This window comes from the organism of the source record quoted next (genome assembly GCF_019968985.1).
Source record: "MAG: Porospora cf. gigantea B chromosome Unknown PgB_NODE_230_length_27539_cov_123.568, whole genome shotgun sequence".
NCBI classification, from domain to species: domain Eukaryota; phylum Apicomplexa; class Conoidasida; order Eugregarinorida; family Porosporidae; genus Porospora; species Porospora cf. gigantea B.
The window spans coordinates 1-27,539 of record NW_027178815.1 but is presented as its reverse complement, the minus strand read 5'-3'; the positions used below and the strand labels follow the sequence as shown (position 1 = coordinate 27,539).

At 53.7% G+C, this 27,539-nt stretch overlaps 17 protein-coding genes across 34 annotated transcripts; 5 read left to right on the top strand and 12 right to left on the bottom strand.

Annotated features, from left to right (window-relative positions):
- KVP17_001445 (uncharacterized protein) lies at positions 1 to 1,811 on the bottom strand (the record flags this gene model as incomplete). 2 transcript variants are annotated; one of them, XM_068516857.1, is made up of 3 exons in its annotated part: positions 103 to 150; positions 173 to 1,363; positions 1,404 to 1,811. In XM_068516857.1, 3 exons carry the CDS (start codon positions 1,809 to 1,811, stop codon positions 103 to 105), a joined length of 1,647 nt encoding a protein of 548 aa, XP_068376662.1. The 2 variants fall into 2 exon arrangements, with proteins under 2 accessions (XP_068376663.1, XP_068376662.1); XM_068516858.1 differs by having other exon boundaries at positions 1 to 1,363.
- An 18-nt stretch (positions 1,812 to 1,829) lies between these two features.
- Positions 1,830 to 3,476, top strand: KVP17_001450 (uncharacterized protein; the record flags this gene model as incomplete). 2 transcript variants are annotated; one of them, XM_068516865.1, is made up of 1 exon in its annotated part: positions 1,830 to 3,476. In XM_068516865.1, the coding sequence occupies one exon, from the start codon at positions 1,830 to 1,832 to the stop codon at positions 3,474 to 3,476; it is 1,647 nt and encodes a 548-aa protein (XP_068376670.1). The 2 variants fall into 2 exon arrangements, with proteins under 2 accessions (XP_068376670.1, XP_068376671.1); XM_068516866.1 differs by having other exon boundaries at positions 2,904 to 3,476.
- Positions 3,477 to 3,971: 495 nt separating this feature from the next.
- Positions 3,972 to 5,595, bottom strand: KVP17_001455 (uncharacterized protein; the record flags this gene model as incomplete). 2 transcript variants are annotated; one of them, XM_068516877.1, is made up of 2 exons in its annotated part: positions 3,972 to 4,051; positions 4,092 to 5,595. In XM_068516877.1, 2 exons carry the CDS (start codon positions 5,593 to 5,595, stop codon positions 3,972 to 3,974), a joined length of 1,584 nt encoding a protein of 527 aa, XP_068376682.1. The 2 variants fall into 2 exon arrangements, with proteins under 2 accessions (XP_068376682.1, XP_068376683.1); XM_068516878.1 differs by having other exon boundaries at positions 4,048 to 5,595.
- A 132-nt stretch (positions 5,596 to 5,727) lies between these two features.
- On the bottom strand, positions 5,728 to 6,955 carry KVP17_001454 (uncharacterized protein; the record flags this gene model as incomplete). 2 transcript variants are annotated; one of them, XM_068516875.1, is made up of 3 exons in its annotated part: positions 5,728 to 6,752; positions 6,781 to 6,860; positions 6,888 to 6,955. In XM_068516875.1, the coding sequence occupies 3 exons, from the start codon at positions 6,953 to 6,955 to the stop codon at positions 5,728 to 5,730; spliced, it is 1,173 nt and encodes a 390-aa protein (XP_068376680.1). The 2 variants fall into 2 exon arrangements, with proteins under 2 accessions (XP_068376680.1, XP_068376681.1); XM_068516876.1 differs by lacking the exons at positions 6,781 to 6,860; positions 6,888 to 6,955 and having other exon boundaries at positions 5,728 to 6,681.
- Positions 6,956 to 6,980: 25 nt separating this feature from the next.
- On the top strand, positions 6,981 to 8,682 carry KVP17_001451 (uncharacterized protein; the record flags this gene model as incomplete). Of its 2 annotated transcripts, XM_068516868.1 has the most annotated exons (3): positions 7,000 to 7,027; positions 7,054 to 8,300; positions 8,329 to 8,682. In XM_068516868.1, the coding sequence occupies 3 exons, from the start codon at positions 7,000 to 7,002 to the stop codon at positions 8,680 to 8,682; spliced, it is 1,629 nt and encodes a 542-aa protein (XP_068376673.1). The 2 variants fall into 2 exon arrangements, with proteins under 2 accessions (XP_068376672.1, XP_068376673.1); XM_068516867.1 differs by having other exon boundaries at positions 6,981 to 8,300.
- Positions 8,683 to 8,720: 38 nt separating this feature from the next.
- On the bottom strand, positions 8,721 to 9,089 carry KVP17_001446 (uncharacterized protein; the record flags this gene model as incomplete). Its single annotated transcript, XM_068516859.1, has 1 exon — positions 8,721 to 9,089. The coding sequence occupies one exon, from the start codon at positions 9,087 to 9,089 to the stop codon at positions 8,721 to 8,723; it is 369 nt and encodes a 122-aa protein (XP_068376664.1).
- Positions 9,090 to 9,114: 25 nt separating this feature from the next.
- KVP17_001449 (uncharacterized protein) lies at positions 9,115 to 9,678 on the bottom strand (the record flags this gene model as incomplete). Its single annotated transcript, XM_068516864.1, has 1 exon — positions 9,115 to 9,678. One exon carries the CDS (start codon positions 9,676 to 9,678, stop codon positions 9,115 to 9,117), a length of 564 nt encoding a protein of 187 aa, XP_068376669.1.
- Positions 9,679 to 9,943: 265 nt separating this feature from the next.
- Positions 9,944 to 12,316, bottom strand: KVP17_001443 (uncharacterized protein; the record flags this gene model as incomplete). 4 transcript variants are annotated; one of them, XM_068516852.1, is made up of 7 exons in its annotated part: positions 10,099 to 10,146; positions 10,175 to 10,613; positions 10,642 to 11,131; positions 11,160 to 11,303; positions 11,372 to 12,004; positions 12,033 to 12,177; positions 12,224 to 12,316. In XM_068516852.1, the coding sequence occupies 7 exons, from the start codon at positions 12,314 to 12,316 to the stop codon at positions 10,099 to 10,101; spliced, it is 1,992 nt and encodes a 663-aa protein (XP_068376657.1). The 4 variants fall into 4 exon arrangements, with proteins under 4 accessions (XP_068376658.1, XP_068376657.1, XP_068376655.1 ...); XM_068516851.1 differs by lacking the exons at positions 10,099 to 10,146; positions 10,175 to 10,613; positions 10,642 to 11,131; positions 12,033 to 12,177; positions 12,224 to 12,316 and having other exon boundaries at positions 11,155 to 11,315; positions 11,372 to 11,921; XM_068516853.1 differs by lacking the exons at positions 10,642 to 11,131; positions 11,160 to 11,303; positions 11,372 to 12,004; positions 12,033 to 12,177; positions 12,224 to 12,316 and having other exon boundaries at positions 9,944 to 10,630.
- A 150-nt stretch (positions 12,317 to 12,466) lies between these two features.
- KVP17_001453 (uncharacterized protein) lies at positions 12,467 to 15,399 on the top strand (the record flags this gene model as incomplete). 2 transcript variants are annotated; one of them, XM_068516874.1, is made up of 3 exons in its annotated part: positions 12,467 to 12,777; positions 12,856 to 12,946; positions 12,994 to 15,399. In XM_068516874.1, 3 exons carry the CDS (start codon positions 12,467 to 12,469, stop codon positions 15,397 to 15,399), a joined length of 2,808 nt encoding a protein of 935 aa, XP_068376679.1. The 2 variants fall into 2 exon arrangements, with proteins under 2 accessions (XP_068376679.1, XP_068376678.1); XM_068516873.1 differs by having other exon boundaries at positions 12,856 to 12,961.
- Positions 15,400 to 15,416: 17 nt separating this feature from the next.
- Positions 15,417 to 16,076, bottom strand: KVP17_001456 (uncharacterized protein; the record flags this gene model as incomplete). Its single annotated transcript, XM_068516879.1, has 1 exon — positions 15,417 to 16,076. The coding sequence occupies one exon, from the start codon at positions 16,074 to 16,076 to the stop codon at positions 15,417 to 15,419; it is 660 nt and encodes a 219-aa protein (XP_068376684.1).
- A 21-nt stretch (positions 16,077 to 16,097) lies between these two features.
- Positions 16,098 to 18,332, bottom strand: KVP17_001457 (uncharacterized protein; the record flags this gene model as incomplete). Of its 2 annotated transcripts, XM_068516881.1 has the most annotated exons (3): positions 16,098 to 17,952; positions 17,991 to 18,177; positions 18,215 to 18,332. In XM_068516881.1, the coding sequence occupies 3 exons, from the start codon at positions 18,330 to 18,332 to the stop codon at positions 16,098 to 16,100; spliced, it is 2,160 nt and encodes a 719-aa protein (XP_068376686.1). The 2 variants fall into 2 exon arrangements, with proteins under 2 accessions (XP_068376686.1, XP_068376685.1); XM_068516880.1 differs by lacking the exon at positions 18,215 to 18,332 and having other exon boundaries at positions 17,991 to 18,100.
- An 89-nt stretch (positions 18,333 to 18,421) lies between these two features.
- Positions 18,422 to 20,881, top strand: KVP17_001452 (uncharacterized protein; the record flags this gene model as incomplete). 4 transcript variants are annotated; one of them, XM_068516871.1, is made up of 6 exons in its annotated part: positions 18,422 to 18,535; positions 18,564 to 19,091; positions 19,118 to 19,471; positions 19,500 to 19,946; positions 19,975 to 20,516; positions 20,545 to 20,881. In XM_068516871.1, 6 exons carry the CDS (start codon positions 18,422 to 18,424, stop codon positions 20,879 to 20,881), a joined length of 2,322 nt encoding a protein of 773 aa, XP_068376676.1.
- A 43-nt stretch (positions 20,882 to 20,924) lies between these two features.
- On the top strand, positions 20,925 to 22,484 carry KVP17_001458 (uncharacterized protein; the record flags this gene model as incomplete). Its single annotated transcript, XM_068516882.1, has 2 exons — positions 20,925 to 21,647; positions 21,687 to 22,484. The coding sequence occupies 2 exons, from the start codon at positions 20,925 to 20,927 to the stop codon at positions 22,482 to 22,484; spliced, it is 1,521 nt and encodes a 506-aa protein (XP_068376687.1).
- Positions 22,485 to 22,703: 219 nt separating this feature from the next.
- Positions 22,704 to 23,271, bottom strand: KVP17_005219 (uncharacterized protein; the record flags this gene model as incomplete). Its single annotated transcript, XM_068515025.1, has 3 exons — positions 22,704 to 22,816; positions 22,845 to 23,230; positions 23,258 to 23,271. 3 exons carry the CDS (start codon positions 23,269 to 23,271, stop codon positions 22,704 to 22,706), a joined length of 513 nt encoding a protein of 170 aa, XP_068376688.1.
- Positions 23,272 to 23,331: 60 nt separating this feature from the next.
- Positions 23,332 to 25,040, bottom strand: KVP17_001447 (uncharacterized protein; the record flags this gene model as incomplete). 2 transcript variants are annotated; one of them, XM_068516860.1, is made up of 4 exons in its annotated part: positions 23,332 to 23,523; positions 23,553 to 23,630; positions 23,659 to 24,819; positions 24,879 to 25,040. In XM_068516860.1, the coding sequence occupies 4 exons, from the start codon at positions 25,038 to 25,040 to the stop codon at positions 23,332 to 23,334; spliced, it is 1,593 nt and encodes a 530-aa protein (XP_068376665.1). The 2 variants fall into 2 exon arrangements, with proteins under 2 accessions (XP_068376665.1, XP_068376666.1); XM_068516861.1 differs by lacking the exons at positions 23,332 to 23,523; positions 24,879 to 25,040 and having other exon boundaries at positions 23,539 to 24,786.
- Positions 25,041 to 25,086: 46 nt separating this feature from the next.
- Positions 25,087 to 26,914, bottom strand: KVP17_001444 (uncharacterized protein; the record flags this gene model as incomplete). 3 transcript variants are annotated; one of them, XM_068516856.1, is made up of 4 exons in its annotated part: positions 25,087 to 25,799; positions 25,828 to 26,079; positions 26,108 to 26,277; positions 26,304 to 26,914. In XM_068516856.1, the coding sequence occupies 4 exons, from the start codon at positions 26,912 to 26,914 to the stop codon at positions 25,087 to 25,089; spliced, it is 1,746 nt and encodes a 581-aa protein (XP_068376661.1). The 3 variants fall into 3 exon arrangements, with proteins under 3 accessions (XP_068376661.1, XP_068376660.1, XP_068376659.1); XM_068516855.1 differs by lacking the exons at positions 25,828 to 26,079; positions 26,108 to 26,277; positions 26,304 to 26,914 and having other exon boundaries at positions 25,087 to 25,788; XM_068516854.1 differs by lacking the exons at positions 25,087 to 25,799; positions 25,828 to 26,079 and having other exon boundaries at positions 26,246 to 26,914.
- Positions 26,915 to 26,934: 20 nt separating this feature from the next.
- Positions 26,935 to 27,513, bottom strand: KVP17_001448 (uncharacterized protein; the record flags this gene model as incomplete). 2 transcript variants are annotated; one of them, XM_068516863.1, is made up of 1 exon in its annotated part: positions 26,935 to 27,513. In XM_068516863.1, one exon carries the CDS (start codon positions 27,511 to 27,513, stop codon positions 26,935 to 26,937), a length of 579 nt encoding a protein of 192 aa, XP_068376668.1. The 2 variants fall into 2 exon arrangements, with proteins under 2 accessions (XP_068376668.1, XP_068376667.1); XM_068516862.1 differs by having other exon boundaries at positions 26,935 to 27,507.
- Positions 27,514 to 27,539: the final 26 nt, after the last annotated feature.

Genomic DNA, 27,539 nt, shown 5'->3' with positions numbered 1-27,539 from the left:
CGTTCGCCATCAATGGTAAGTTAGCATCCCCCAAGCACTGCAGTTCCATGCTTCCCGTCTCGTCCATTATCTCAAGTCGAAGGTTGTACTTGCGAATGGGGGTTACAGTGGTATTGCACGTTTGACAGGAGTGCACCCCGCCATGGCCCACTTGATCTTCCAGAGGCACCACCTTCTTACGACAAGTCGGACATGCGAGCCAGAACCAGTTGCGATCCATGTTGATGTTGTTCACCGTCGCCGTTACCGAACACCAAAGGCCCTTGTCATCCATCAGCTTGGCGTTGTCCGGGAGGGCACTGGCCTGCAATACGTCCAAGATGGACATTCTGGGGAGGTCTGTCTTACCGGCTGCAGATAAGTTCGTCGGATTGCTGGTGATGCCTTCATTCACAAACCACTGACGCAGGGCTCCCGCCTCAGGAAGGTCGGGATCGACGATGACCTTCGCCTCGAACCCTAGGGAAAGCCGGCGCCCATTGTACTCGTCAACGGCAAGCTGTTTGCAGGCCAACACGATCGGAAGCTCGACATGTCCGCTTATCACCTGTTGCAAGCGAGACTCATCAACGATGTTCACCTTGTTCTCCCATAGAGTGACTGTGATGCTGGCACTGGAGTCATCCATCAGGGTCACCTCGCGTTTCGATTTCTGCTTTCCAGAGGATTTCACGACTATGGTAGAGATGTCGGTGGCCCCGATGACGACGCCCAACACGTCTACCAAGTCGCCCTTATGCAGGTTGTCAACCTCGCTGATCTTTTTGAACTCAAAGGATTCTTTTGCGATGCTGCCGTCCTCCATCTGCTCTACGATCTCAGTCTCCTTGGAGAAGGAAATCTCGAACTTGTGGCCTGTTTTGTTCCAGCGTTTGTCTGCGCTCTTCACTTGACCCTTGCAGAACGTGTAGACACTGCCCTCCACCAGCAGGTCGTTCCACTTCACAGCGTCATCGTTCCAGAAGGTGGCTTTGATGGAGCTCTGCGACGCGTCTTGAAGCACCACATTGAGGATGTGTCCCTCCTTCTGACTGTTAGACCACGTACGGAGGTCATCCTTGCGGATGACACGCGCCTTAATCTTCCATCGCGGGATGTAGGGACTTAGGTTACTGATCGGGACAACCTGCACGTCCACCGTCTTCTGGACTGGGGCATTCTGATACGGCTGCGCCCTGGAAGTGTCGGTCTGAAGATGGATCGGCATTTGGGAATAAGGCTGGCCCTGGACGGATGTGGGAGGCCTCACGTGAGGATGGTGCGTGATGTGAGTGCTCTGGGCGCCGAAGGGGTTTCCCGTGGGGGCATGGGGGGGCTTAGTTGATTGTTGTTCCATTACCTCGGGGCTATGGCCACTTGAAGGCTGGGAAAGATATGATTCGTATCTCTCACTCAGCACCTACTGTACACATATAGGTGTTGTCCTTCGCATCCAGGTACTGCTTAATGTACTCAGAGTTCGCGGGCATCACTGAACCACGCAGCTCGTAGTCGCGGAGAACAATAACATTGCCGTTTCGTAGCGGTCTAAGCTGACAGCTCTTCATCAGCAGCAATCGCCCAGGAGGGAAGTCCTCCACATGAGCAGGCTTAGGAACGATACATCTGAGGCGCGAGAAAGTGCAACGGCTCATCTCAGATCCGCCATCCACAACAATTAAACCAACACCACCGCCATTCGTCAGTTTGGATACCTCAATAAGTACTAACCCGGATCCGTTCCAGACGTCGCCAGCCTGAACACAATTGATATTGTCGAAAAGACCACGGGTCAGGTTCGGCAGTGCAGTTCCGGTGTGACGTACAGTCATCTGCTAAATATGTAATAAATGAAAGGCAGAAGACGGCGCCCAGCGCACCAGGTCCCGCCCGCCAAGAGGCGGCTTGTGCCTGACTCGGCACGTCTCCCCGAAGAGGAGTACTCCCGAGCGATAGTTGATCAGTTGCAAGCGTTGGCGTTGGCTCTGCAAAGATACAGCTCTTATCCCATTCATGTACGGACCAGCCGCAAGGGCTGGCAGTTACGGCAGCAGGCTCTTGAAACCCTGGACTCACGGACGCTGGCAGTCACGTCACAGAAAGTACCATCCTCTAGTTTCTTCGCAGCTCTGTATGCCGCACTCGCGGGACTGGTCCCTTTGGCGGCGGGACAGGCAACTCCTTTGTTTTTGTCCGATTCCGTGGCTGACCGGTTATTCGCTGTCAGGGTGACTTGCAAGACTATTCGCTGCATATCAGAAGGGGTGGGAGGACCTATGCGCCCACGGCTTCGGCCAACGATGCTGGCCCTCTTCATCTGGTTGTGCTTCACCTGTGACGATTCTCCGATAATCTGCAGTGCAGTCGCCACGACAACTGTTTGCGTGAACTTCTTGGACGTTTTCCTGTGTACCAGCGCGACTCCAACCCCGGGGTCAGGCCACTGGTTAGACACATCTCTACTGTCGCTTGTCTTATCGTACGGTATGGGTCGTGTGACGTCTAAGGGCGGCCCCAGTGGCCTAGTATCAGGCCACCGGAGCACTCCGAGGGCGCCGATGCGGCCCTCTAGACCAGAAGACGCTGAGGGATCATCGGTTCCTTGGATGGCATCACGGAACTCCTACGATTTCGATACGTTTTTCCGGTTGTGTCCCTCTAGTACTGGACGCCGCGGCTGGCTGCGGCGTGGACTCGAAATCAACGAACGAGTGAGAGGTCTGGTGAGCAGCGAATTCGTGGACATTCCGAGACGAAACAATTCACCTCTTCTGGGCATCCCCCCTTGGGAAGTCCTCTTGTCGATAAGTCGAACAATGGATGAGTTGTCCAACACAACATGGATGATTTTATGGCCTCCACTGGAAAAGGCTTGGCTGATGAGGCTGCGGTACCACCACAATTCGAAGGTGCGACTTCTCGCCATGCAACTGTACCTACGCGTTGTAGATACGCTGGCTCTGTCCGCAGATTTCGTTAACTTACTCGTGCCGGCTCTGAACGACGCAGCACACGACCCTTGTCACGCCGTGGTAGTCGCGGGTTTCAAGGTGCTGGGAAGGCTGCTCCAAAAAGGCTTGCTGAAAGTGAACGTGGTGCCCAAGCTCACCAACAGAGTCCCTCTCGCTCGTGCTCCCACCCTTGAGGCGTCGTTCATAGCTCGTCTACTGCTCAATGTTAAGCTCGACACGTCCGACTCCTTAAAGGAGTGTGTGCGAGGGTTGCTGTCGTTCAAGCTGTCCTACGAGCGTGCCGTCATGAGCCTGTTCCTGTTCGTGTCCCATCCAGCCTTGGCTGGGCCAGCCTTCACTGGAGTTGTGTCGCCCTGCCTTCTAAACGCAACCAACTTAGCCGTTGGGCAGGTTCTGTGGTGGTGGACACGACATAGTAATATTTCCGTTCACAACGACTACAGCACGATTCTACAAGTGCTCGGACCTGCTTGTAAGGCCGACCTACCGGCTAGAAGAGTAGCCCTCTCCGACCTGTTCAGCTAAAAGTGCAAGTCGTCTGCGTCCCCGAAGGATGGCGGGCGTTTCCAACCTCCTTCGCGACGATTTTCCGCGTTCAGAAGGTATTTCTCGGCGTATGGGTCAATCTTGGCTGTCGTGAGATCCACCTGAAACAAAATGAGAATGAGAAAACCTCCATCGCGATACATCTAAATCCCATCTTTGCTGTACCTTGCGTTTGTGAATGGCGTTGGTGAACTGAGTCTCCACCTTGCTTTCAGTCTCAAGGCATACATGCAAGCACTTCCTCCATAATCCGAGCATCCAGGAGCCGAAGATCCCGACATTCTCCACGTGGTTAAGCTTCTGCTCCTTAGCTTTCCTTTCCTTATCAGAGAGAGGAGTGGGCATGTGTTGTTGCTGTTGGCTCATTCTTCGCGAAATAACGAGTTTTTCTTATTCACTGACTCACTATACGTGCAGAACTGACTGCAGGACTGACTTGGTTGACGTCATAATAAAAAGCAGCGAGTAAAAATACTATGTCCTGAGAAGCTTCTGCATCATCACCACGAACTCCTCAAAGTCTACTTCTCCATCTCCATTTGTATCAACTTCAGCTGGAAAGGATGAGAGAAGATGAACTGGAAATCCACTTACCGAGGATCACTTGCCAATGGGCATCATCCACATCGCCGATAAGCTGCCTAAGCTCCTCTGCCGCGATAGATCCTGACGCGTCCTGATCGAACAAGTTGAAGGCGGCCTGCAGCCTCTCCTTGCTGAGTAAGGTCTTGGAGTCCATGGCAACCGTAACGAACTCAGAGTACTCGATGAAACCGTTCTTGTCGAAGTCGACACTGGCCATCATACGGTCAACCTCCTCCTCGATATCTGAATCGTTCATGTCATCAGTGTCAGCGCGGTTCTTCATCAGCAGTCTGTACCCAGCCACCAGCTCACTGCGGTCGAGCTGTCCGTCGCCATTGATGTCGAGTTTACGGAAAATCTTAGTGAGTTCCTTGGTTTCCTCCATGGTCGTCAGTTTAGATCCCATAAAAAGCAGAGCAGCCCGCGCTAACTTCTGACCGGATTGGAACTTCTTCATGTTGTTCAGAGCAGAATTCAGATGGCCGTTGTCGACCTTGCCTTCCTTCTTCTCCGCCATCTTTACGATCCAACGGTGTTGCAAGCATTGCTCCGCGCTGTGTCGCTTAATGGGGTCATATGCCAGCATATTTCTAATCAGATCCTTGGCGTCTTCAGACACCTTAGTCCACTCTGGCGGCTCGAACTGGAACTTGCCTTTCTCGACTCGGCGAAGGATTTCCTGGTCCGTTTGGCCACCAAAGGGAGGGTAGCCGCAGAGCAGAATGTAGAGGATCACCCCGCAAGACCAGACGTCGCACTTTTCGTCGTATTTTTTGCGTAGCACCTCAGGAGCGATGTAGTACGCAGTGCCCAGACGCTCCTTCAACTTCTTCGTGGGGTCAAAACTCGAACTTAATCCGAAGTCAACGATCTTTATGAGAGCGTCCTTGGCCTTGGATTCAAGAAGGAGATTCTCGGGTTTAAGGTCTCGATGAACGATATTGTATTTATGAAGATAAGTTACCCCGGATAGTACCTGCTTCATGATGTTGGCGGCATCTGCCTCAGAGAGCCGCTGCCTGTGGATGATCTCGTCGAAAAGCTCGCCGCCCTTATAAACCTCCATGACAAGGTAGTAGTTCCTCCTATCCTCGAAGAACTCATACAACTTCATGATGTTGGGGTGGTCCAATGTACGCACCACAGCGACCTCGTCCAGAAGGTTCGTGCCGAGGCCTTGGTTAACACTGGTTTTCTTGATAATCTTGATGGCTCGTTCCGCTCCTGTTTGCTTGTCACGGCACAGCAGGACCTCGCCATAAGCACCGGATCCTAGCTTGCGCTCCCGAGAGTAGCGATCACTGAGATGAGCCTTCTGTTTAGTGATGAACATGCCGCTATCGATTCCACCCTCTTTCTTCTCAATACCAGGCTTGACGGTCGACTCTGCCACCTCGAGAGTCGGAAGCTCGTCATCGATCTCATCATTCTCTGTCTGGTAATCCGCAGCCTTGGCAGACGCCGACGCAGGAGTTCTTTGGTTCCTCGTAGCTTTGGTATTTGCACATCCCATCTGCAAAAAATAGTTACATTACCTTTGATAGTTGTGGGGGGGTATGAGTAACAGACACCAACTCGTGGGTGATAAAACATTTTTGTCGATATGACTCTACCAGTTGTCGACTTATGTAAAGATGTGTTGACGTCATGCTTGCATCACTTTAAACAGCCGTTGAATCTTGTCAGTCAAGAGCGTGCTTTGGTGCAGTACTTCGTTGAGCATCTGACCCTTTTCATTGGATTCGACTGAAATGATGACGCCGTCGGCAGCATCCAGCTTGCACGACAATCGTTGCGTGACGATGCAATGGTAGATTTCCGCTTCTAGGAATTCCGCAGAGACGCCGAAGGTGCTTCCCATATGGCGAAGCGAAACCGCCTCAACGGGTGACAGAAACTGACGGTAGCCCAACACTCTCAGAGTCTTAATAATGGTTGGTGCATGTGTTCCGAGATAACGGTCGTTGTCCAGGACGGGATGTATATCCACCAGAGTCTGAAAGAAATCGCGGTACTGGCATTTGTAAAGGGTTTGGGTGAAACGGGCCAGCACTGGGTCCTCGACGCTGATCTGCTTGACTTCGGGACACTCGATGATTTCAGACCGGTATCTGTCTCGGGGAAGAGTCATGCGTGCTGTCAGCACCGCGTAAAAGATGAACTTCTGGAAAGTTACCACCTCGGAGGCAGTGAATGTAGCGATGCCCGACAGGAACGATGTGGTTGCCGAGGCGAAGTTACCCTTGGCGAGCTGAACCAGCCCATCGTAGATCTTCAGTTTGTTGCGGCGTTCCCAATCACCACCCTTCTCAAGTTGCGCCTTGGCTTGTAATACAGCATCGGACGCGGCACTCAAATCGAAATTGAAAAGTCCAATCCTGGCAGCGAGCATCAACAGATCGAGCCTCGAGCCAGCTCCAATGGGCTTCTCGATCGCGGACGTAATGTGGATGGATGCCTGAGCGAAATCTCCAGCGTTAGTCACAGCGTAAGCCCTTTCGATGAGAGCGTCGTACATGTCAGATTCGATCAGGTTCGTCTGGGCCTGCGCTTCACTGTCATCAATTCGTTTGAGCTCGGTCTCATATGCATTGGTCATGGCCTTTAGGACATCAGGTTCAACAGCCCACCCGTGTTTTGCACACAGGTGCGTGTACGAGGCGCATTTATCTGTGTGACTGCAGTTTGGGAGGCTTACTGTTCTTCTTGATGATTTCCAGGATCTGATGCTTTGCGGTTGCCTTTGCCTCAGAAGGGCCGTCTCGATTGTAGATGTATCTTTGATGAGATCACCAAAATCCTCACTCTAAATCGGCGATAGCAAGATGAGGGAGGTTCTCCACGTCAGGAGTGAACTCAGGGGACAGTGTCATTTCTACAAAAATAAAGGATTTCGCTATGCATCGGTCTCGTCCCTATGAGGATTCCGATAGTAATAGAAGACGGTCACTATCCCCCCCACCTGTCACAGATAACGACCCTCGCCAGCTAACCAGCTTCCGACACTACCTCCTCAACCACCCAGAATTGGATGTGGACGAAGCCAAAAGCGAGTACACCACTTACAAGGAGGACTTTCTGGTGGAATATCATGCGACTGCTCTTAGGGAGAATTTGAAGCTTGCTCTCATCAAAGATCGCTTCCACCCCCGGTCCATTCGTGAACTGGCGGCCGAGAAGAGCATTATCGCCAAGAAGCGAGCTGCTACTTTCGTCAGCAACATGGAAACCTTCGGGGAGGTGTTCCTGTGTGCTCCGGCAGCAGTAGATGACGTGATGGAGGTGCACGCCGGTGGAGACTTCCAGCCAGTTCAGGTCTCGGCTAACGATTTGAAACTGAACCTCGACGCGCTAAACGCTCAGTCAGCTGACGTCTTGCCGCCGCCATTCATCACTGGAGCCCCTTACTTCGCCATCCACCCCTCTAGCGCTAGCCTGTTGATCGTGAACGTGCCTGCCTCCGTCTCTCGCTGGGACATCATCTCTTTTCTGGAAGAGAGCAACATTGCGGGGGTGGCTGAGGTAGCGTGTACTGTGGAAAACTTGGATGAGATCCAAAATTTCGTCACCAACTCTCTCGGCATGAGCGATCGCCAAACTCCTCCGCAACTCAAACGAAACTGCTATATCGCGTTTGCTTCTGTGAACATGTGCGAATTGGCCGAGGACGCCCTGTTGGATAAGGAGATACGCGAGGACTTCACTGCGAGCGTGACGCGGCTGACCACCCCATTCAAGGTGTTGGTGCGAGTGGTACCCACGTTTGGTTGGTCCGTCGATCGTATCGAGCGAGACACCCATCAATCTCGACGGTTAATGAGGCTCTTGGACGAGCGACATCAGCTAGAGTTCTTGTGGGAGAGCGAGCAAGACCACTTCATTGTCAAGTTGGAAGGTCAGGTTCCGCAATTCAAGATACTCGATCTCCAAATACTGTACCTTCGCTACGTGCATTCGGTGGATTACTACAGCGGTCAGAGGTTTGATTCCCTCCGCGAGATGTCGGAGAAGTGCGGCACTATGCATGTGCGCCCTTACGTAAACCTTGAAGACCCCGCCGTGGCCTCGCGGTCCCCCACTCCAGAAGAAGAAGTCTTCTTTGAGGCGCTGGACTCGCGTCTCGAGCAGCTGATCCATTCCTTGGAACAGCCATTGGTGGAGGAGTTCACGGAGGATCACAGCGCAGTGCAGGAGGCTTGGGAACTCGAGCTACAGGGAGTAGGTCACCGTTGGTGTTTTCACCCAGAAATGTCTCGAGCAGGAGACGGACCGCTGGCAGTGTGCGCAATGCGATAAGGTCTTCCGAGGGAAGGAGTTTGTGTCGAAGCACATTCGCAATAAGCATGGCGAACTGCTGGAGAAAATATGCGAAGAGATGAACTTTCACTCAATGCAGGATGTATTCAATGAAGACCCAGACGCCCGTTGGCTGCTGCCGATACCTGTCATAGGGGAACGGACGGAAGACCGGCAGATTTATCACTCTGGCCCCGTTCGACGAGGTCGGCATGATCGTCATGAGTACAGAGACTGGGACGAGCCCGTTAGACCTCCTTGCCTGGGCAACGTAAGACACCAGCAAGCCTACGATGACTTGTAGAAATTAATGGACAACGCACAGACATGCCGCAATATTAATTAATTGACAATTCCTGCTACACTCATAATCCGCCAAACACTAACTCCACTCAGAACGGACAACACGGAGCCAGGTATGGCCGTCCAGAACTCAGACGGCTCCACCAAGGAATCCGTCAGCCACAGCAGCCCTTTAACCCCTAGCCGACCCACGTTGCAGGCCTGTACAAGGACCAGCGTCTCACGAATGCATAACCAGTCTTCGTTGACGTAGGCGTGTACTGCCGCTAATCCCCACAGCACTGCGCAGACCTCTGAGGCAAGATCTTCTATCCGCACAGCGTTGCCAAGTATGAGTGGCTGCAGGTTGGATATGATGCTGACGACCAAGAATACGACTGTAGCTTCGCGAAGAGGGAGTTGGCACATGTGTGTGCACGAAATCACAGCGTTTTCATCTCACATCCAATGTGGAGAGCTGCTGAAGAGCTTCATGAATGATAATACCGATCGCCGTGGATGTCTGCGACTCGTCTAGGACTTCCGCTTTCGGAACGTGCACGAATATGGCACGACCCTGGTTCGCCTCAAGCGCTCTGCTGTACACATATTCACACAAGAAGAGACCCGCGTCCTGACTGACTTCCGCAGCCACGCCTGCTCCCTTGAGGATGGAGACCATTCTATCCACGTCAAACACAGTTTTGTGTGTTTGAGGTTCGCAGACGAGCGGCGGCAGCTCCCCGTCCTCGTCAGGTTTCACGTACGGACCTGTTCTGCCAAACATCTCAATCGACACACACGCCGCTTTGTAGCTGTACCCCACGTGTACAACCAACGGCGCCTTGACCAAGGGCACCTTCGCGTAGACAACAGGCCACTCAGCAACGGTCAAGGGGACTGGGGACGTCCAGGTGGCCTTCAGTCGTTTGACGCACTGCCAGCTGGCGTTGGTCTGCACGTCTCTAAATGGCTGAAACCCCGTAAGGTACACCCCGTCACAGGTAAGATCGAGCATGCAGTTTTTGCGTATTTTCGCATGTCGAGTGCCGTAGTTCAGGCCCAACCTTCAATTCTGCCGTTGGCTTTGATCGAGAAGTGCATTGGTAACCGGATTTGGATTATCATGCGAAACGACAGGGAATTCGTAGGGCGTTTGTGCGGATTCGACGACTATTTGAACCTTGTGTTGGAGGACTGTACGGAGGTGTTACCACTCCCTGAAGGCGTTCCTCAAACGATGAAGCAGTCTTCGATGTTGTTGAATGGCAACAACATAGCCATCATGGTCCCTGGTGGCTGTCCTGACTTTCTCCAGACTGAAGAATGAAACTGTAACCTGCGCATGGCTGTACTGACGTTTTCCACTTTGAAGAGTGAGCGCTCCTCGCAAAGCTGACTGAAACTGTGACTTCAATTCTGTACACGTTTACGTTTGTCAACTGTCGTCTCGCAGAGTCGACCACTGTGAGACACGTGTCATCACCTGCATAAGACCAAGCCGCTGCACCCACCGTGGCGTGATCTGACCGACTCTGACTTCCGAAGATGAGGATGATGACTTCCCAAATGCCCTCGGCTTCGATTGTCTCCTGGTTGGGTGCTCGCGATTTGTACTTCTCAAGCAGCGCCTCTGCATCGGGTATGTCAGTGGGGAGAGCCACACGCTTCTTGATGTCGATGGACCACTTGTCGAATATTTCGAGAAGCTCGTGCTGCACCTCAGTCACGAGATTCAAGGGCCACACAGCTTCTAGGGTCGTCATGGCCACAGACCACCACTCAGGAGCCAGGTATCTGGCTTCGTACTGATGATAGAGGTGGTTGCTGATCATCTTATGGAACCAGAGCCAGACCAAGGGATGACAGTAGTAGGGCGTGATCACGATGCGATCCTTGTACAAGTCGAAGTCTCCGAGCATGAATCTGGCCTTCAGCGAGTAAGGCTCCCCCCTGAGTAATGAACCCATGATACCCTCACTTCTTAATGGATCGGTCGTAGATGAAAACATTGTGCGGCTTAACATCAAAGTGGTGCATCTGTTCACGCACCAGAGTATCGACTTGTCCGGCCAAATCGACCATCATCACCTTGATCAAGTCGTAGTTGATGCGTTTCAGGTAGGCTGACGGGCGTATGTAGCCTCGCAGATCACCGTTGGCCTCGGCCATGACGATGGTGAATTCATCAATCTTGGTTTTCGGCGGAGCAAAGAGCCATCCGTGCTCGCCAACAACCAAGGTACTGCTGGGGGGCACGCCCAAAAGTGTGTGCCACATGCGGTAGTGGTGCTTCCGCAGGTCGCGGCTCACTGGTGCTTTCACGACCAAATCCGTCTGCGATTCTCGCTCCCCAACAGGGACAATGCGATGAACAATGCCTTGGCCTCCGACACCGACTAGTTTGCCGAGATGGAACTTGGCCTTAGCATGCCGCAGCATCGGAGATGTTATGAACACCAGCGACGCGTCTGAGTGAAGGATGCGCCAAAAACTAACGCAAGTAGGCTTCTGTACCCAGGCGACCGTACTCTGATGTCGGTGTATCGGGCTTGGAGACATGGTAAAAAACCTTGTGGAGTGCCTGGAGGTAGGCCAAGGGCTTCAGGGCAACGGAGTCGGCCACGCGTGACTTGATGTGGCCTGAGAAGCATCCTGGCCAGAGTAAGGAAGAGCCAACAGATAATATCTACTTGAAATAACAGGCTCACCCTTAATAATTTCACCAAAGTAAGACGTATGGAGGAAGCACCTAGCAAGGATCGACACGAAATAGGAGCCCTTGAGTTTGTTAGGCATATCTGGGAATGAGAGGAATGCGACGTTGGACAGGCCTACCCGAGGCCATTCCTTCAGCATGGCATTCGCCATACGGATGACAGCCTTCCGGAGTCGACCGTCGGGCGCCGGTCGACGCCAAAAGTGGAGGCGGTCGTCAATCACAAGGATAGGATCGGTTGACTTCCGTTCTTGTTCCTTTTCCTGTTTTGGCCGAATCCAGTACTGTAGCTGCGCCGGCCGCTCATCTGCCGCTTCGAAGGGAAAGGCGAACATGTCGTACGTATCCGGAGGAGTGACCTTAGACACGACCAACTCGAATACTCTAGACTCCGCCTCCAGAAGGAAGGTTCCCCACAATGAGGCCGACGACGCCTCAACCCAAATGATCCGGTCGATCGGTAGGTCTGTCAACTCGACAGAGACCTCTTCTAGGCAACGCGCTACCTGATTGAGAAACTTTGCCTGGGTCGCTCCTCGCATGCGATTCTTGTTCGTGGCGTGTTGATGCAGCTCCCACGCCTCCGCTAGCTGGAAGAACAATACAGAGTGGCATTTCGGGTCGACTGTATGGGGTTGCCTTTGGCGTCTTACCGGCCGAGATCGCAGACTCCAGCACCAGCACTGCGCTGCCAGACTCCCGCGTGCGTGGAAGTGAGTACTTCTGCGGTCGATCCTCCTCGCTCGCGCTGTCCGCAGTGGTCGTCGCGGTCACAGGCTCCCGTTTTTCGTGGGGCCTCTGTGGGGGCTGGCATGTGTAAGCGTGAGTAAGACTTAGGACTTACATTCGGAATAGTGCTTTCGTGTCGATTTACGGTGCTCCGGTGGCGAGCGCTTCGGAAGCGGGTTGTAGAATGGCCTCGTTTCGTCGCGGCCATCTCAATGTGAAATCCGGTTTTTTGCTGATCAACCCCTCCAATGATGCATTTGTGGTGAGACAAGGGAGAAGGGTAGAATACTGAGTTCATTGGAGTGTGTGTGTGTGTGTGCTCCTGTCGTACCATGTAAAAAATATTGATTTGATCCTGATGTCACTCAGTACAGTCTTCTATGAAGAAGACCCAATAACGAAGTTCCCATCAGTGGATGTTCTGAACAGGCTGATTCTAACATGGGACTTCTATCGAGACGTGACAGACGATCGAAAAACTTCAATAGAGGATACCACTACCCTCATCAACAAGAGCATTGCCATAGTGTACCAAGGTCTTCGCCGCGCCGCTAGGGATGCCAGCAACTTGTCATCTGGTCAGTCGTCTCCGTATGACGAGCCCCCACCGACTTTGACGCTTCAAAAACTTAAAGTGTTTTACAAGACCTGTGACGATTATATTCTCAGGTTGGTTTTGGAAATGATTTGTTTCTTTTTTCGTTCATTTTTTATTTTTTCATTTCGTTTTTCATATTTTTTTCGCAGTTTGCTTCCTATTTTCCTCACCGAAGCCAAGCAGTCTCTCCAGCGCTCCAAGGAGTGCGAGATGTCTGCGCCAGAACAAATTGCCCAGTCGGTACGTTGCGTTATTGTTACTTTCACTTTTCTCATACTCCCTCCCAGTCGGCAAAACCTTCAGGAGTGACCACCAGCATTGAATTCGTTCGTGATCAGACGTCTGCAGTACGTTATGGCCACCAGGACCTTGTTATCATTTACCTGGACACCCCTCCCGGGCAAGTATCGGAGTATGACGCCGATCGCGTGGAGCATCATGATGGTACCGAGACGGTAGAGACTGACAGGGAGGACGGTGAGTCAGCTGTAGACCCCCGGAGAGACCACCCGTACCACTTGCTTGCCGTGGTCGAATCTGTTACCTGGCAAACTTTGACATTGCAGGTTGTGGTCTACAATGCGCTCCCCGATTTCCCAGGTCATGAAAGGGATTTCAATCGGATGGTGAAGTGGGTATTTTACTTCTCCTGTGCCTCATCCTTTTCCAGTGTTGCCAACGCTATCGCCGAGACGACGACATGGAACATTGCTCGGATTGCTGGAATGAATACGATTCATAGGGAGTACGTGGCGCTTATGAGTATTCCAAAAATCCCCCTTGCGTCGCACATCACGCTGGTCTCAGGTCGCAAACGGGCGAAACAAGAGCAACTTGTGGTCCCTCTTGCCCTGCAAAAAGTGTTTGGCGATCGCTACAACCAGAGCCAGCTGGAGGCCTTAGATGCGTGTCGCCAGCTACAAGGAATCACCCTTATCCAGGGTCCGCCCGGCACTGGCAAGACAACGACCATCATAGGCATCGTCAGCTTGATTCTCGCGTCAGACGTGGCACCCAAACAGGGGAAGACGACCAAACGTGCCAAAAAAGGCTTCACGGGGCACTGTGGGGTTTGTAGACTGATGAGCACCAGCGACCGCTGTCTTGGCTGTGGCGCTGTTGTCACGCCTGTGCAAGCGCTACCTATTCCCAGCTTCCTGTCGGAAAATCCGGCATGCCAAAAGTTTTTAAAGGCCCAACCGTGGTTATCCAGCGGAGCGCACCACTGGCAAGATGAGACTGGGTTGGACACCGAGAACCTGGAGGATGCATGGGCCTATGGGAAGGCCAGCTCGATCAGTGGGTCCGACATAATCCACTTGGAGAACCTCAAGGACCCTGATCAGCCTGAGCGCGTTCTTGTTTGTGCGCCGTCAAATGCCGCTATCGACGAGATCGTCAAACGTATGGTGGCGTCGGTGGATGAAGGCGGTGGCCTTTGGAATCGCGAAGGGAACAAGTACACCCCGAACATCGTCCGCGTCGGCCCCAATGTCCACTCTGATCTGGCTGCCTACGGCCTCGAGGGCAAGATTAGCAGCCGTCTAAGTCTTGCCGGGACGTCACTGGCGAAACGCGATGCAATACGCACCAGCCTTTTGCGAGAGAGTCGGGTGGTATGTTCCACGTTGTCCATGGCGGGAAGCAGAGACATTGTTAACTTCGCCGACGGTTTCGATACAGTTGTGATCGATGAAGCCAGTCAGGGGGTGGAATTGGCAACTCTCATTCCTCTGACTCGCGGATGCAGGAGGCTCATACTTGTGGGAGACCCCAAGCAGCTGCCTGCAACCGTTTTCAGTCGTGTGGCCTGCGATTTGACGTACGAGCAGAGCCTGTTTCAACGTCTGGAGAAGTCAGGCCTACACAACGTTCAGATGCTGTCTATCCAGTACAGAATGCATCCTGAAATATCAGCATTCCCTTCGAAGCAATTCTACGACGGAACTCTCCATGACGCCCCGAACATCACCGAGCTGACGCAGGTGCCCATAGATGTCTGGCGGGATATACCAATCTTCAAGCCGGTGGTGTTCTTCAATGTGGACTCGACTGAGCATAAGCTTTCGCAGTCCTACGTCAATAACGACGAGGCGGACCTCTGCTGCCAGCTGATCGAGCTGCTGTGGATGGTGTTCCCTGAGATCATGAGATCTCCGCGCGAAGATCTAGGCTGGTGCAGTCGAGTCGCGATAATCTCGCCGTACGCAGAGCAAGTTCGTATGATTCGCAGTCTACTAAAGACGGTCCTTGGTGTGCCTCAAGGCCACCATTGCCCCGTGGACGTCAATACTGTCGACGGGTTTCAAGGTCAGGAGAAGGATTATGTGATCTACTCCGCCGTGAGAGCGCAAGCCACAGATGGGAAGATCACTGAGAAGAGTAGGGTCGGCTTCCTCGCCGACGTTCGGCGGATGAATGTAGCTGTCACCAGGGCACGCCTCAACCTATGGGTAATTGGAAACGCGGCACACCTCCAAGGAAACCCCCTGTGGAAGAAATTCGTAGGCTACTGCGAACGTAACAGCTCTCTGTTCAACATCCACACGAAAAAGGATACCCACCTGAAAGTCTGGTTGAGCGACTTTTGGCAGCGGATGCCGAAGGAAAAGGAGAAGATAGCAGAGAGACTGCCACAGTTCGTGACTGAGCTCCAGAGAGAAGTGCGGATTATGAATGTAGCAGCACATTGAGTCATGTGTGGCGAACGCTATGCGATAGGACTTGTCTTTGACACAAAGGGAATCCAGGTGCTGATTATGCGTCTGGATGCTGCCACGATGGATCGGCTTGCTGTGTCCGCTAGTACTGGGTCGGTCAGGACGCTATGCACGTGTGACTGGGTGGCCTTGATAGTCTCTGTGTCTGATAACACATCCTTGGCTGCGCCTCTTGCCAGAGAAAAAACTTTACCCGTAACCTTGGGATGAGTGATGGATGCTTCCATTGTGGCGGCTGCATAGTCAATTGCCTCTGGTGTCTGAATTACAGACCCGAACCACTCGGAAGCCATTGTGATGCCTTCTTCTGTGTTGAACGCGTTGAATATGGCATCGCGTATGGTGGTCTGCACGGAGGCGTCCGACGAAATGCGTGCGAGAGCATTCCTCGTTCTGGCTACGGCGAGCCTCTCTGCTCGTCGAGCGCATACCTTGGAAAAATGAGCCATGGCACCCATCGCCCCAGTTTCGTAGGCCAAAAAAGCCGCCGTCCCGATTCCAACGCCCACCACTTTTCGCCAACTAACTTGGCGGGGTTTGCTGGAATCCAGCTTGGCTTCAAGGCGACGTATGTTGCGGTTGATGTGGTGCAGCTCCGATCTCGCCACATCGCGTGTAAAGCAGCGGGCGAGTAACGACGGTGAGTTCATTAAATCGACGTTTCTATGACACTAGACAGCCAACAGCCTTGCTGACTCTTCGTTCGACCCTTCCTCTTCACGTAGTCTTACTGACTCGCTGTGGGCGGTGTAGCTAGATACCTCGTGCTCCTCAATAAGTCTGATCTGCGGCTCTACCCTGTCCAGAGCCTCCACGGCTTCCTTCAGCTTGCCAATCAGCGTGGCGGCGTTGGGCTCAGGCTCGAAGGCCGTGACGCCCAGGGGAGAGTCTCGAGGAAGGATGGACCGGAACATTATGGGTCCTGGTCGACCTCCAAGTATGTCGATCTCGTCTTGAAGGTCATCGTAGTACCCGAAGGTCACTTTCATCCGGTACCATATTGCGGCCTCCAGCCTCAGCAGCTTACTCTTGGACGTGCATCTGTCCAGCGCCACTTGGTAGGCATCGACAACTATAGACGTGAAGATGTTGAGCATGATGACCACCAACAGGATAGTGAAGGCCAAATGCACCAGCATCAGGCCGTAGGCCTGACCTTCAATCTGGGCGTTGATCCCCTCTGTAATACCAACGAAGTCACCAAACCCGAAGGAATAGAGAAGCATGGCACGGACCGACTTCCACAAGGTAGCATACTGGCTGAAGATGTTTCCGTAGGTAACGTGTGCCAGCAGGGCGAAGGCGAACAGAATCAGCATGAAGACGGTCATGAAATGCAGGATGGGCACGAAGACGAAGACGAAAGTCAATACGATGTAGTTAGTGCCAGCAAACAAAACGGAGAACTCAATAATCCTCAGGATACAAAATGTCAGAGCAGCGCAGTGCAGTCCTCCGGAGTTGAACAGTGCGAATACCACTTGGGTGAATATCTGCTGCATGTCTAAATCCGACTGGAGCCAGTAGCTCAGAGGACTCAGAGCCTGGCCCTGTACCGCGAAGGCATCTGAAGGGACGAACAGTGAAACCGCCGACACCACGAAGCCCAAGAACATGAAAAAGAAGGCCAAATTCTCTTCCACGATCTCGTACAGCGGCACATGGTGGTGGCGCCAATCGAGAGGATCCAGTAGACGGTACACGAGGCGCTTAAACTTGCCCTTGCGGAGGAGAATGCGGAGGAAGTTGGGCAGGAACTGTACGATAGATGCGCCTGCTGGCAGCAGCAGCAGCCAACATGTTAGCGCAAGGGTCGTTAGCGGTGCCACGAGCTCCCATGTGCGGTTAACGTGGTAGAAATGTGAGGCTCTGATGTTGAGATCCGCCTTGTAGACGGCCAATCCCTGGGAGGGCCTGGTGAACGTGAAGGTGAAGTACCAATACAACGGCAGGGTGTCAGCCCTCTCGATGGTCTTCACCTTGAAGGAGGCCTCAACCATTCTGGGCTCGCACCTAAAGAGGATGTCCCAGTGGTGGTTCATCTCGACGTTGGTAGGGTTCTCGGTCGGTGGGCCCCTCGCAGCCGCCGAGGACTGGTCAAAGTCCCACGGGTCCTCATCGAATAGGGGATCGTGCAAGTCGAGCTTCTCCGCCAGTTTGTCAAGTTTGGAGCTCAGCCTTGGCAACGGGCCCATGATCCCACGCTGGCGGTCTCCGTCGCCGTTGAAGAAGGGGGCAAACAGGGAGAACTGCTGATGGAGAGGGAACATCTTGGGCACCCGGGAGTCCTCAGGGACGCCCTGCGTGTCATACATGGCCTCCAGGATCGCGGGACGCTTGTCATAGTCAACGGTGTCGCCTTGCACAACGACGGCATCCAGGAAGGTCTGGTTTTGGCAGGGGAGTTCAGGGTAGATGTGGTTTGAGCTGGGGTCAGCATACTTGGTATCGACCAAGTCACACGTCATGTTGTCCATCGCGAGGACGCCATCCTGAAATGCTTGCTCTCTGCATTTGAACTGGAGCCTGGAAAGCGTTAGCTGTGCAAAAGAGAGTAGACTTACGTGTAAAGAAAAGAGGCGATCGTAGTGGAGGCCATATTCTCCTCAAGACTCTTGGTGAACTCCTGCTGCACGATGTCCTCGAGATTCGTCTCGGGTGTCGGAAAGAACATTGACCTGGCGGCATGCGCAACCGGAGCAGTCAAAAAGTTGGACGACTCTAGGGTAACAGTCCAAACATAGAACCCCACTGCAAAACGTTAGCAGAACACAATAGAGCCACCTACGAAGTACCACGAACGCAGCAAGCCGAAGAGCTTTGATGCGCTCGGCGAAAGCTCTATCGTCTCTCCAACGAGAGGCGCTGATTGTCCAGGGGGCCAGAAGGGCTTGCAGCGTATCCATGGTGCACCAGGAAAATGATTTCTGTGTGCGCACAGCACTTAAGGTGCTCCTGATCAACTTCGTTATCAACACTTGTATTTGTCATTTCCATGTCAGCATTCGAAGAGTTGGCTCTGACGCCCGAGTTAATTGCAGCAGTCACGGAGAAAGGTTGGCTGCTTCCCAGCCCTGTGCAGCAGGAAGCCATCCCCCTGATTCTGGGAGTGAGTGGGCGCGTTGTTTGCGATCCAGGGAGGGGACGTTTGTGCCGCCGCCGAGACTGGCAGTGGAAAGACAGGAGCGTTTGGCCTGCCGCTACTGCAGTTGATCCATGAAAGTCTGTCGAACTCACCCGCTGCCATGGTTGGGCTCTACAGTCAGACACAGCTGGACAGCAACGTGCGGTTCTCGGACCACGACAGAGATGCCATGGTGCAGCTCTCTGAGAATAATGCTGTTGCGGAGGGCTCCAGCGCTACTGGCTGGACTGGTTCGCGCTGCGGGTTGGGCGTCAAGAAAGGCCAGTACGCCTTTGAATTCCACGTGCTCTCTGGTCTGTGTCGCTTAGGCTTGTCGGCCACAGGCGCTAAGTCGTTTAGGTTGGGAGAAGATCGGAGCTCCTTTGGGTTCGGAGGCACGGGAAAGAAGGCGTTTGATAGGTGCTTCAGCGACTATGGCGACGCATTTCAGCCAGGGGATGTAATTGGAGTCCTCATTGACAGAGATTTCGAAACAATTAACTTCGCTAAGAATGGAGTCAACCTTGGAAAAGCTTTTGATGTGGGGTTCTGGGAAGTAAACCACAGATACCAGCCAATCTGAAGACCACAGGGTTGAAGCCCGCTGCCTGCGGTCGCGGTCAATGGAGAGTAAAATTGAACCCAGCCCCTGTGTACGACTACAAAGGCTATAAACCAATGTCGTCCATTGATGGAGCACATGCGGACGGAATTGAAACATCACCCACGAAGGAAAAAGGAAACGGCCAAGTGAGGACTCCTCTTGCCCTAGTGCTGGAGCCTACACGTGATCTGGCTGAACAGACTTACAAATTTTTCGTGGAGTTCGGAAGTGCCTTGCCAATGATTAAGACGGCGTTAGTCACTGGAGGCATGCCACCTAGAGAGGAGCAGAAGAGCCGCGAGATGCTGCTGGGATCTGTGAGTTGTGGGGATCCAGTCAATCCAGTGCGATGTCGTGGTGGGCACCCTTCAGAAGACCCACATGTATGCCAAGCAAAGCATAGTGAAGCTGGGCAACTGTCGGTACTTCGTCCTGGACGAGGCAGACGAGCTCATCAAGACGGACGAGAAGAACTTCCTTGGCAGTTTGCGAGCCCAGTGCAGCGTCTCAGCCCGCCTGCAAACCTTGTTCTTCTCAGCCACCCTTCACACCCCGCTAGTGCAGAACTCCATCGTCCAGTTGTGCCGGAATGCCAATTGGGTGGACCTTAAAGGGCGCACAGTGATTCCTGACACGGTGCACGTCTTGACCTACAAGTACGACCCAGCCGGAGCTGTGGCCTGCCCGCTGGTGAAGGACAAAATCCACCCCCCTACAGATGAGGTGCATTTGCGTGATGGCTCCGCCCGCGGCGCCGGTATGTCCCAGAAAATAAAAGTGACCAAGCCCATGGTGAGAGCAAGGTCGCTCTCGCATTCAGATAGCCGTGGCTATCGCTGAGAAACTGAAGATGCAATCTCTAATGGTGTTCTGCAGGACCAACAAGGACTGCGACAACTTTGAAGACTATCTGCTCTCATTGGGGGGCGGTAGACGCTTTACTGGCGAGGTAGTGAAGGGAAAGGAGAACCGCTTCTCCTGTGTGGTTCTGGCTGGTAAACGCTCCACGGAGCAACGCCGGGCAGGCCTCGCGGCCTTCAAGAGTGGTCAGGTCCGGTTCCTTGTCTGCACGGACGTCGCTGCGCGCGGCATCGACATCGCTGAGCTGCCATTCATGATGATGCTAACATTGCCTGATGACGTGGACCAGTTCTTCCACCGGGTCGGTCGAGTCGGACGGGCGGACAGAGTAGGTCTGGCCATAGCTATCACGGCGACTGAGAAAGAGAAGGTCTGGTACCATAAATGCCGCAACCGCGGTGAGGGTTGTGACGACACCCGATTGATCTCTGAGGGGGGGTGTTGCATATGGTATGACGAGCCCACGCTTCTCGAGGCTATTGAGAGGAGAGCCGAGCAAAAGTAGGCTTGGGGAACGCTTTCAACGCAGGCTAACGGTAATGGATGCTCGTACCTTTGAGGTGCCTGATTTGATTGAGTTTGAGACCGACGTCGCAGCCACCACCGAAGAGATCGCGAGCCCTTTGGGTCGTCGGCAACCCCTCACTGCCGCCAGCGACACAAAGGGCCTGGGAATGTTCGGGAAGGCTCGTACTGACGACGTGTCAATGGTCACTCAGCAAAGGCTGCACGCCATCACCGACTCGATACAACTGATGAATCTGACAGAGGCCTCGCTTCAAACCAGTTTCGTGCAATCCTTCTCCCACCGCAAGCGACCAGCCGTCCCTGCTGCGTCAGCTGGTCGCAAACGTATAATGAACTGATGTGACACTGCAACCGGCACAGAAATCCCGATTTGTCTGCTCAATGAGCCGAGTTGAAGCCCTGAGGCTCTCTCCCTGCAGCCAACTTCTGGCAGTTGCTCGAAGCACCGGCAACATTGAAGTTTTCAACGCTGTCACCCACAAGGTGGTGGCCCTTCTCACCGGCAGTCCTCGACTAGTCCCTCGATCCCTGCATTGGGTACCCATCGCCGAGGTCCACGAGGCCGATCCAGTAGGTAGCTTGGAAGCTTATCGGTTGCTGGCCTGCTGCCTCAGTGGCGACATCCTAGTGTGGGACGTCTACGCTTGTCATCCGGTCTCTCTGACTGGCGCCAACGCTGGGTCGATATTCGGGTCTGACATGAGAGGCAACCAGCTGGCATTGGCGTGCTCAGATGGCACTGTTCGACTCTACACCCTCGACATTGACCACGACGTGGAATTGAGATTTGAACGGTCGTTCCAGACACACGGGAACAGGTTGCTATGTGTGGCCTTTACCGGCGACCATCTAGCTGCAGGCGCCGTCGACTCCACCATCCTGAAGTTCGACTTGAGGACCGGCTTGTGTGTCGATTCGTGCACCGTGCACCGTCCTCTGTCGATTACTAAAGAGGAGGGAAAGATAATCAAGACGGAGGACCATTCGGCCATCTGGTCTCTTTTGTGGATTTCCTCGGATGGGCTTCTGGTGTCTGGTGACTCTATGGGTCATGTGTCATTGTGGGACGAGAAAACCATGACTCTGACTGGGAAGTTTACCCACGTAAGTTAATCTACTCGGCGTCCTCTCATTTTTTACCAGCATGAGGCCGAGGTCGTGGGCCTGGCACTGACTACTGATGGGTCCTTTTACACTGTGGGTATTGACGGGCGAGTGTCAGCCATCGTGAAGGTGGAGAACGAGTGGACTCTGGCCAGCTGGAGATTCCCCTGCTCGGGTCAGATTCGCTCAATCAGCGTTGGGTTTTGCAAAGGGCAGAACGTTTTGGTTTTGGGTGACTCCGAAGGCGGTGTTCGTCAACTGAGGTCGGCCCTGCCATTTCAGAAAGCTCTTCGTGGCTTCCAGGACATCTCGCATGTTCCGCCACCGGAGTTCGTAGCTGCCAAGGAGAGCTCCCTCATTTTGAATGTGTCGGAGCAGTCGCTGGACTTGTGGAATCTCCGTCAGATGTCTGAGTCAGGGCCAAACTCCCTCCACGTGTCAGCCGAAGACCTTCGTCAATGGTCAGCGCTGGCGTTGCCTTCCGTGGTCCCCGAGAAAGTAGCCACCATCCAGCTGAAACCCGACGAGCTGCTGGGCATCCCCACACAGTCATTCAATCTGTGCGAAGCTGATATCAACCCCAACGGGTCTCTGGTGGCGGCGGGCACCTTGGGAGGATTGAGGGTGTTCCATGTAGACCGCGAAGACATGCAGCTGTCTGACATCTTGTGTGTGGGCAGCCCTGCGGTCCGCGTAGCGTGGCTCTCCAACACCGAGCTCTCCGTTGTCTTTCTCAGAAAGCAGTTTTACCGCGTAACTCTGACGTTCAACTCCGATAAGTCTTGCCAAGTCGCGTCTGAAGTTCCAGTCGACCGGCAGGATTTATTTACGAGGTAAGCCTGCTAACGTTCGCCTCGTCAACTAATCTCACATCTCTGAATGTCTCCTGGATTCATAAACATATCTCACATATCTAGATCTCTTGGATTCATAAACTAATCTCATCTCACATCCTCTAAAGGTTCCGTAGATTCACATTTCGAAAAACGCCCCTCTTCAAAACAGTCCATTCATGACACATTAGGCCTCACCTTCCTAGGAGGGCTTCCAGGCACATTAGGCCTCACCTTCCTGGGAGGGCTTCCAGTCACCCATATTCATAGCGTCACACGGTTTTCCAATCGCTTCAATGTGTCCGATTCGGAGAACGTCGGCGCCGGTAGAGGATTCTGCATCTGTCACCTCAGAAGAACTCACCGAAAAAGAGGGTCATATGCGTTACATGTTGGAATTTCGCGAAGCGTAGAGGGATCTGCGTTCCTTCCAGGAGCTGATCAGCGGCCAGTTCGAGCTCCTGAGTGGGGTGGGACTCCTCAGCTGATTGAAAGTCCAAGTTCATGGTGTTGGCGAAGACCTTCACGCTCTCAGGGCTGAATCCGCCCTTCACTGCCTCCTCCGGACACACGATCCTCAAGGCATACACCCGCACAGGTTGCCTGAACCCGAATGAAACAAGGAGCTGGTCGTCGACGTCTGACTCCACGAAAACATCTGGGCTTGGTTGCAGCAACACGTCGCTCGCGCCGCAGTCAGAGGACTGATTCAAGCATTCCAGCGAGGATTTGTCTATCAGTTCTACCAGTCTGATGATGAGTCCACCGGTCGCTCACGAGGTGTGGCTCATTTTATTGGAGAATAGAAGCTTTGTGTTTATGCTGTTGGCTCTGCCGAGTGGAGTCAAACACTAGTATGGCTTGGCGCGCCTCGCCGCGGTCTCGGCGATACGCTTCTCGCCTGTCTGCACGATGGCCGAGAACCCCTTGTGGACCGTCAATGTCACGTGACGCCTGTGATTCTGCACCTGCATTAGTGCATGTCCAAAAAGCGTGGCAAGATGCCAAGGATACCTCTGGTTCAGCAATGTGGTTATCTTTATCTGCGTAAGAATAGTTCATTGCCTCTCACGAATAATTCCGAGTCGGGTAGGCGAATATCCCACGACAGCGCTATTGGCGAAGAGAGAATACCCAGACCGTATGCGCTCTGGGTGGTAGGCGTTGGTATGGCTTACTTCATCGTTGCAGATGTGTATCGAGCGCGTACATAGGGTACGCACCTTATCTTCAACGCGCGACGCAAGAGCGGCAGACAAACAGGCATCCGGGGGTTGGCCAGGCTCAACCTTCAAGTCCATCTGTTGTCCTTCGATGTGTGTGAAGGAACGGTAGAGCAACACCAGCACCGAGGAGAAGATGTCCAGGATCAATTTGCTCTCCTGGAACTGGGCCTTGCAATAGTCTCGGACCACGTCAGGGCTACCCATATAAACTCTTCCGTAAAGGCGGTTCAGGACGCTCTCAACGTCCGCCTCGGTGTCGGTTGAAGACACAACCAGCCATAGATGCAGCAGGTGTGAGGCGCAGAATGCATCGTTCCCGGCAGTGAGATTTCGAAGTTCGTATATGGACAGAAGCCCTCCATTGACCGACTCGTCCACACCTGTCCGCTGCTCGTCACGACTCCGGAGCCCCGCAAGAGTAACATTGACCAGAGGTACGCAGAGTGGAATCAAGCCGGCGTTCGGGCTTCGGCAAAAATGGTCCCTCTCCGTAAGGCATTGAGGAGCCATCAGCATTGTTGCGTCGCTGACGCCTTCCCAGGCCAAAGGGGAATCCGTATAATCGATTGGAGGCGGCATACGCGGGCTCTTCTCCGACTCGTAGGCGGGAATCTCCACGTCGCTTCTGTCGCTCATCAGTTTCATGAGCCAGTGGGGCCAAAGGTCATGCTGTAGGTCCCACGCCTCAGACGTGAAGAGCGACTGTGCCTCCGCCCTGCGGGTCGCCCCGAACTGCAGACCTCGCCTCGGTTCGGCCCGCAAAGGGAATCCAAGCTGCACACCGACGGTCTCTTTCTGCGTCCTCCGTCTCCAGGAGGTTGCTGCGTTCTGCGCTGCCGCCTGGTGGTCTCGACAGTGGGCGTCCACGGACTTGAATGTCACCAGAGACGTCATGACAGCGTCAAAGGACGTCAACCCGTTCTTGGGGGGAGCTTTTTTCGAGCTGCTTCGGTGTTTTACTCGGTCGTCCCGAATACTGATCAGCCGATCCAAAGACGATGCCCCGCTGTCAAGTTGCTCAAAAAAATTAGACAGAACCGTCACGAACTCTAGCCGTTTCTTTGGACCCAGGTTTGTCATGGTCTCATCTCGCAAGAAGAACGAGAGATACGTCTGAGTTAATCCCAGCGCAGAACATATGTCAACCTGTCGATGGATTCGCTGCGTCTCACCTGTTTCAGGTTATGCTGACGCAAGAGTGCAAGAAGCCTTGTACGCAGGTACTGCATCTCGCGGCGTGTCGAGTGATCCCACTTGTCCTGAGTGGCCTTAAACGGTACGAACCCGCTGAGGTCTGACAAGCCTGAGGAGGAGCTTATCATAGGCGAAGACATTTTCGGTTCAAATATTGGAATAAGCATGATGACATCTACAACTGACTCAGGCATGCTTGGCACTTGAAACAGCAAGGACACGGCCCACCATAGACCTCTTCTTCTCCGCTAGCCGTCGGCGTGCGTCCGGGGACCTGCCGTGGCGGGTGGGGGACGAAGCTTCTTCGGATAGGCTCGGCTGGTGGCTGAGCCTGGAGCCACTGAAGGCTGCGTGGCGCACATCCAAGGAGTTCAGCACTTCTCCATCCAGCGTTTCGCCCGCCTCTTCAGTCAGCACATGCACCAGGGGTTGGGGGAGCCCCGCGCCTGCAGCTATGAGCCCCGCGCCCTTCAGCCGCAGCTCTGCGCCGTGGGTCTCGGTGGTTAGCCAGCTCTGCACTCGGGTTTGACCGGACACATGCTGCACCTTGCCAGTATTTCCCTGCGTGGTGCCTAAAACAGGACGAGTCAATGCCTTCTCGTGGGCAGACCAGTGAGCCTTCATGAAACTGTTCTCGCTTCCGGCGGGCTTCAACACGCGGCGCACGGTCGTGACGGATGTGCTCCCTCGGCTCTCCGTCGTTAGCGGCGGCTCAGATTCGTCGCAGCTCTGCGGACTGACTGGCTCCACTTGCTCATAGAGGTTTACGGGAGGACGGTTCACGTGGAGTTGCCGGTGTATTATCATGTCAAGCACCTCAGTGTTCTCCTGTACTGGCTCCTCGACAGGTTGTTCACGCTCTCTCGCTTTTGCAGAGGCCGACAACATGTGTGCCGCGGCTGAATCACGTTCGTTAAAGCCCCTCACATTTTACAGAGGAGGGTAAGCCAAATGAAAGCTTGCCAGGATGAGCCAGTGCCACCTCTAGATGCTGCGGGCAGAAATACTTGACGCCAGTCGCCGTTTCCAGCTGCACGAGCACACCTCCAACCCAATCTTCATTGCAGCATGATTCGCAATTGACGTTTCTGAAAAGCAACTTCGGAATGGGCACCACTGGTCTCGCCTCCTCGGAACAGCTGGGTTCCAACCACTCAAGATATTCCAACAGGCCAGACACTGCGTCTCACCTCCTCGAGCTGCTCACCTGTCACTGGAGCTGGCCGAGCCATCACTGACTGCCTCACAAGACCATGTAAGCGTTCGGTTCGTATGGGGACGGAGGTGTCGAACTGCGCGCCGTCCACTGCGCGTTTCGGACGCAGCAGTCCTTTATAAAGCTCCTTCATGAAAGGTAGAAGTCGGGAAATGACAGTACTGTGTTTGTCAATACGGGCACCCACAATTCATCCGGATTGTGAACAAAACTGGAAAGGAGTTCGACAGTTCCGCTGTCCACGTCATCAAGATGGCCGTCCCAAATACTCTTTAGTGTGAGATGGACGCATCCTAAAAGGGTGTTCAGCTGTCGTTCCGGCAGCGTGGTCAGGGAAATAGTTACGGTCTCCTTGCTAGATGCTTCCTCCAGGCGTCTGCAGGCTCTCAACATCTTGAAAATCAGGGTTGGGCAAGCAGCCATGACAGTAGCGATGAGGAGGTGGTCAGTGGCTTTACCAGCGGCACGGTACTCTCTCAAAAGGCGGTGTAACTGAATCACCGAGTGCTTGAATGTGAATTTAGAGACTCCCACGTCTGTCTCGGACTGCACTTCGAATCTCGAAGGCATCATCATGGTCTTCGATGGCCGAGAGGCGATTCCTCGAGCATCCAGGAGCCGGTCGAGACCAAGCACACTACGGTGCATGAGCCCTTGGACTCGGCTATCCAGCTCTTTCGGCTCGTCGCAAGGGACCAGTGGGGCGTCGGGGAACGGTGATGTCTCTGCAAACTGTGGCGAGAGGTCATTCTTCACAACACCGGATACAGAGAGCGAAAGGTCGTCAAGAGTTGCCATTCAAATGTACGTAATTTTTGTCACTCTTCATCCATCGCTTCGATCGCCGCCTCAGCTTCAGCTACCGCTTCCGCCATACGAGCACTGGAGACTTGCTCAAGACGCCAATTAGTTAGATTACCCATGTAGGCGATCTCCATGATCATGTCCTTGTCCTTGGAATCCTCGTGAGCGAGTAGAAGGATGCGGGCGGCGTGGGGGATGAATGCATCGCACGTCATCTCAGCCAGGTCGAGCTTCTCAAGTTCAGTCTTCGCAACTTGGCGCCCTTTGCCGAAGGCATGGCCGTAGTACTCATAAGAGTTGCCTGCCGAGTCCAACGAGAAGAGCTGGGCGTCGTCCGAGTCCTTGACTGCCAGTAACAAACCGGTGCCAAATGGTCGAACTGACCAGCCCAGTGTGTGTGCATGTATGAACAGTCCGAGTCTCTCGTTGAGAACCGCGCCAGGGATAGGTCCACCGTACACACGTTTGTAGTTCTCAGCCTCCTCTCGGGCTCTGTTGACGATCTGTCGTGCGTCGGGCACGACACCTGCCACAGCGATTGCTGCATGTTCGTCGACCGCAAATGTCCTTTGCAAGGACGAGGGCATCATCATCTTCGTTGGTCTGAATTTCTCCACTG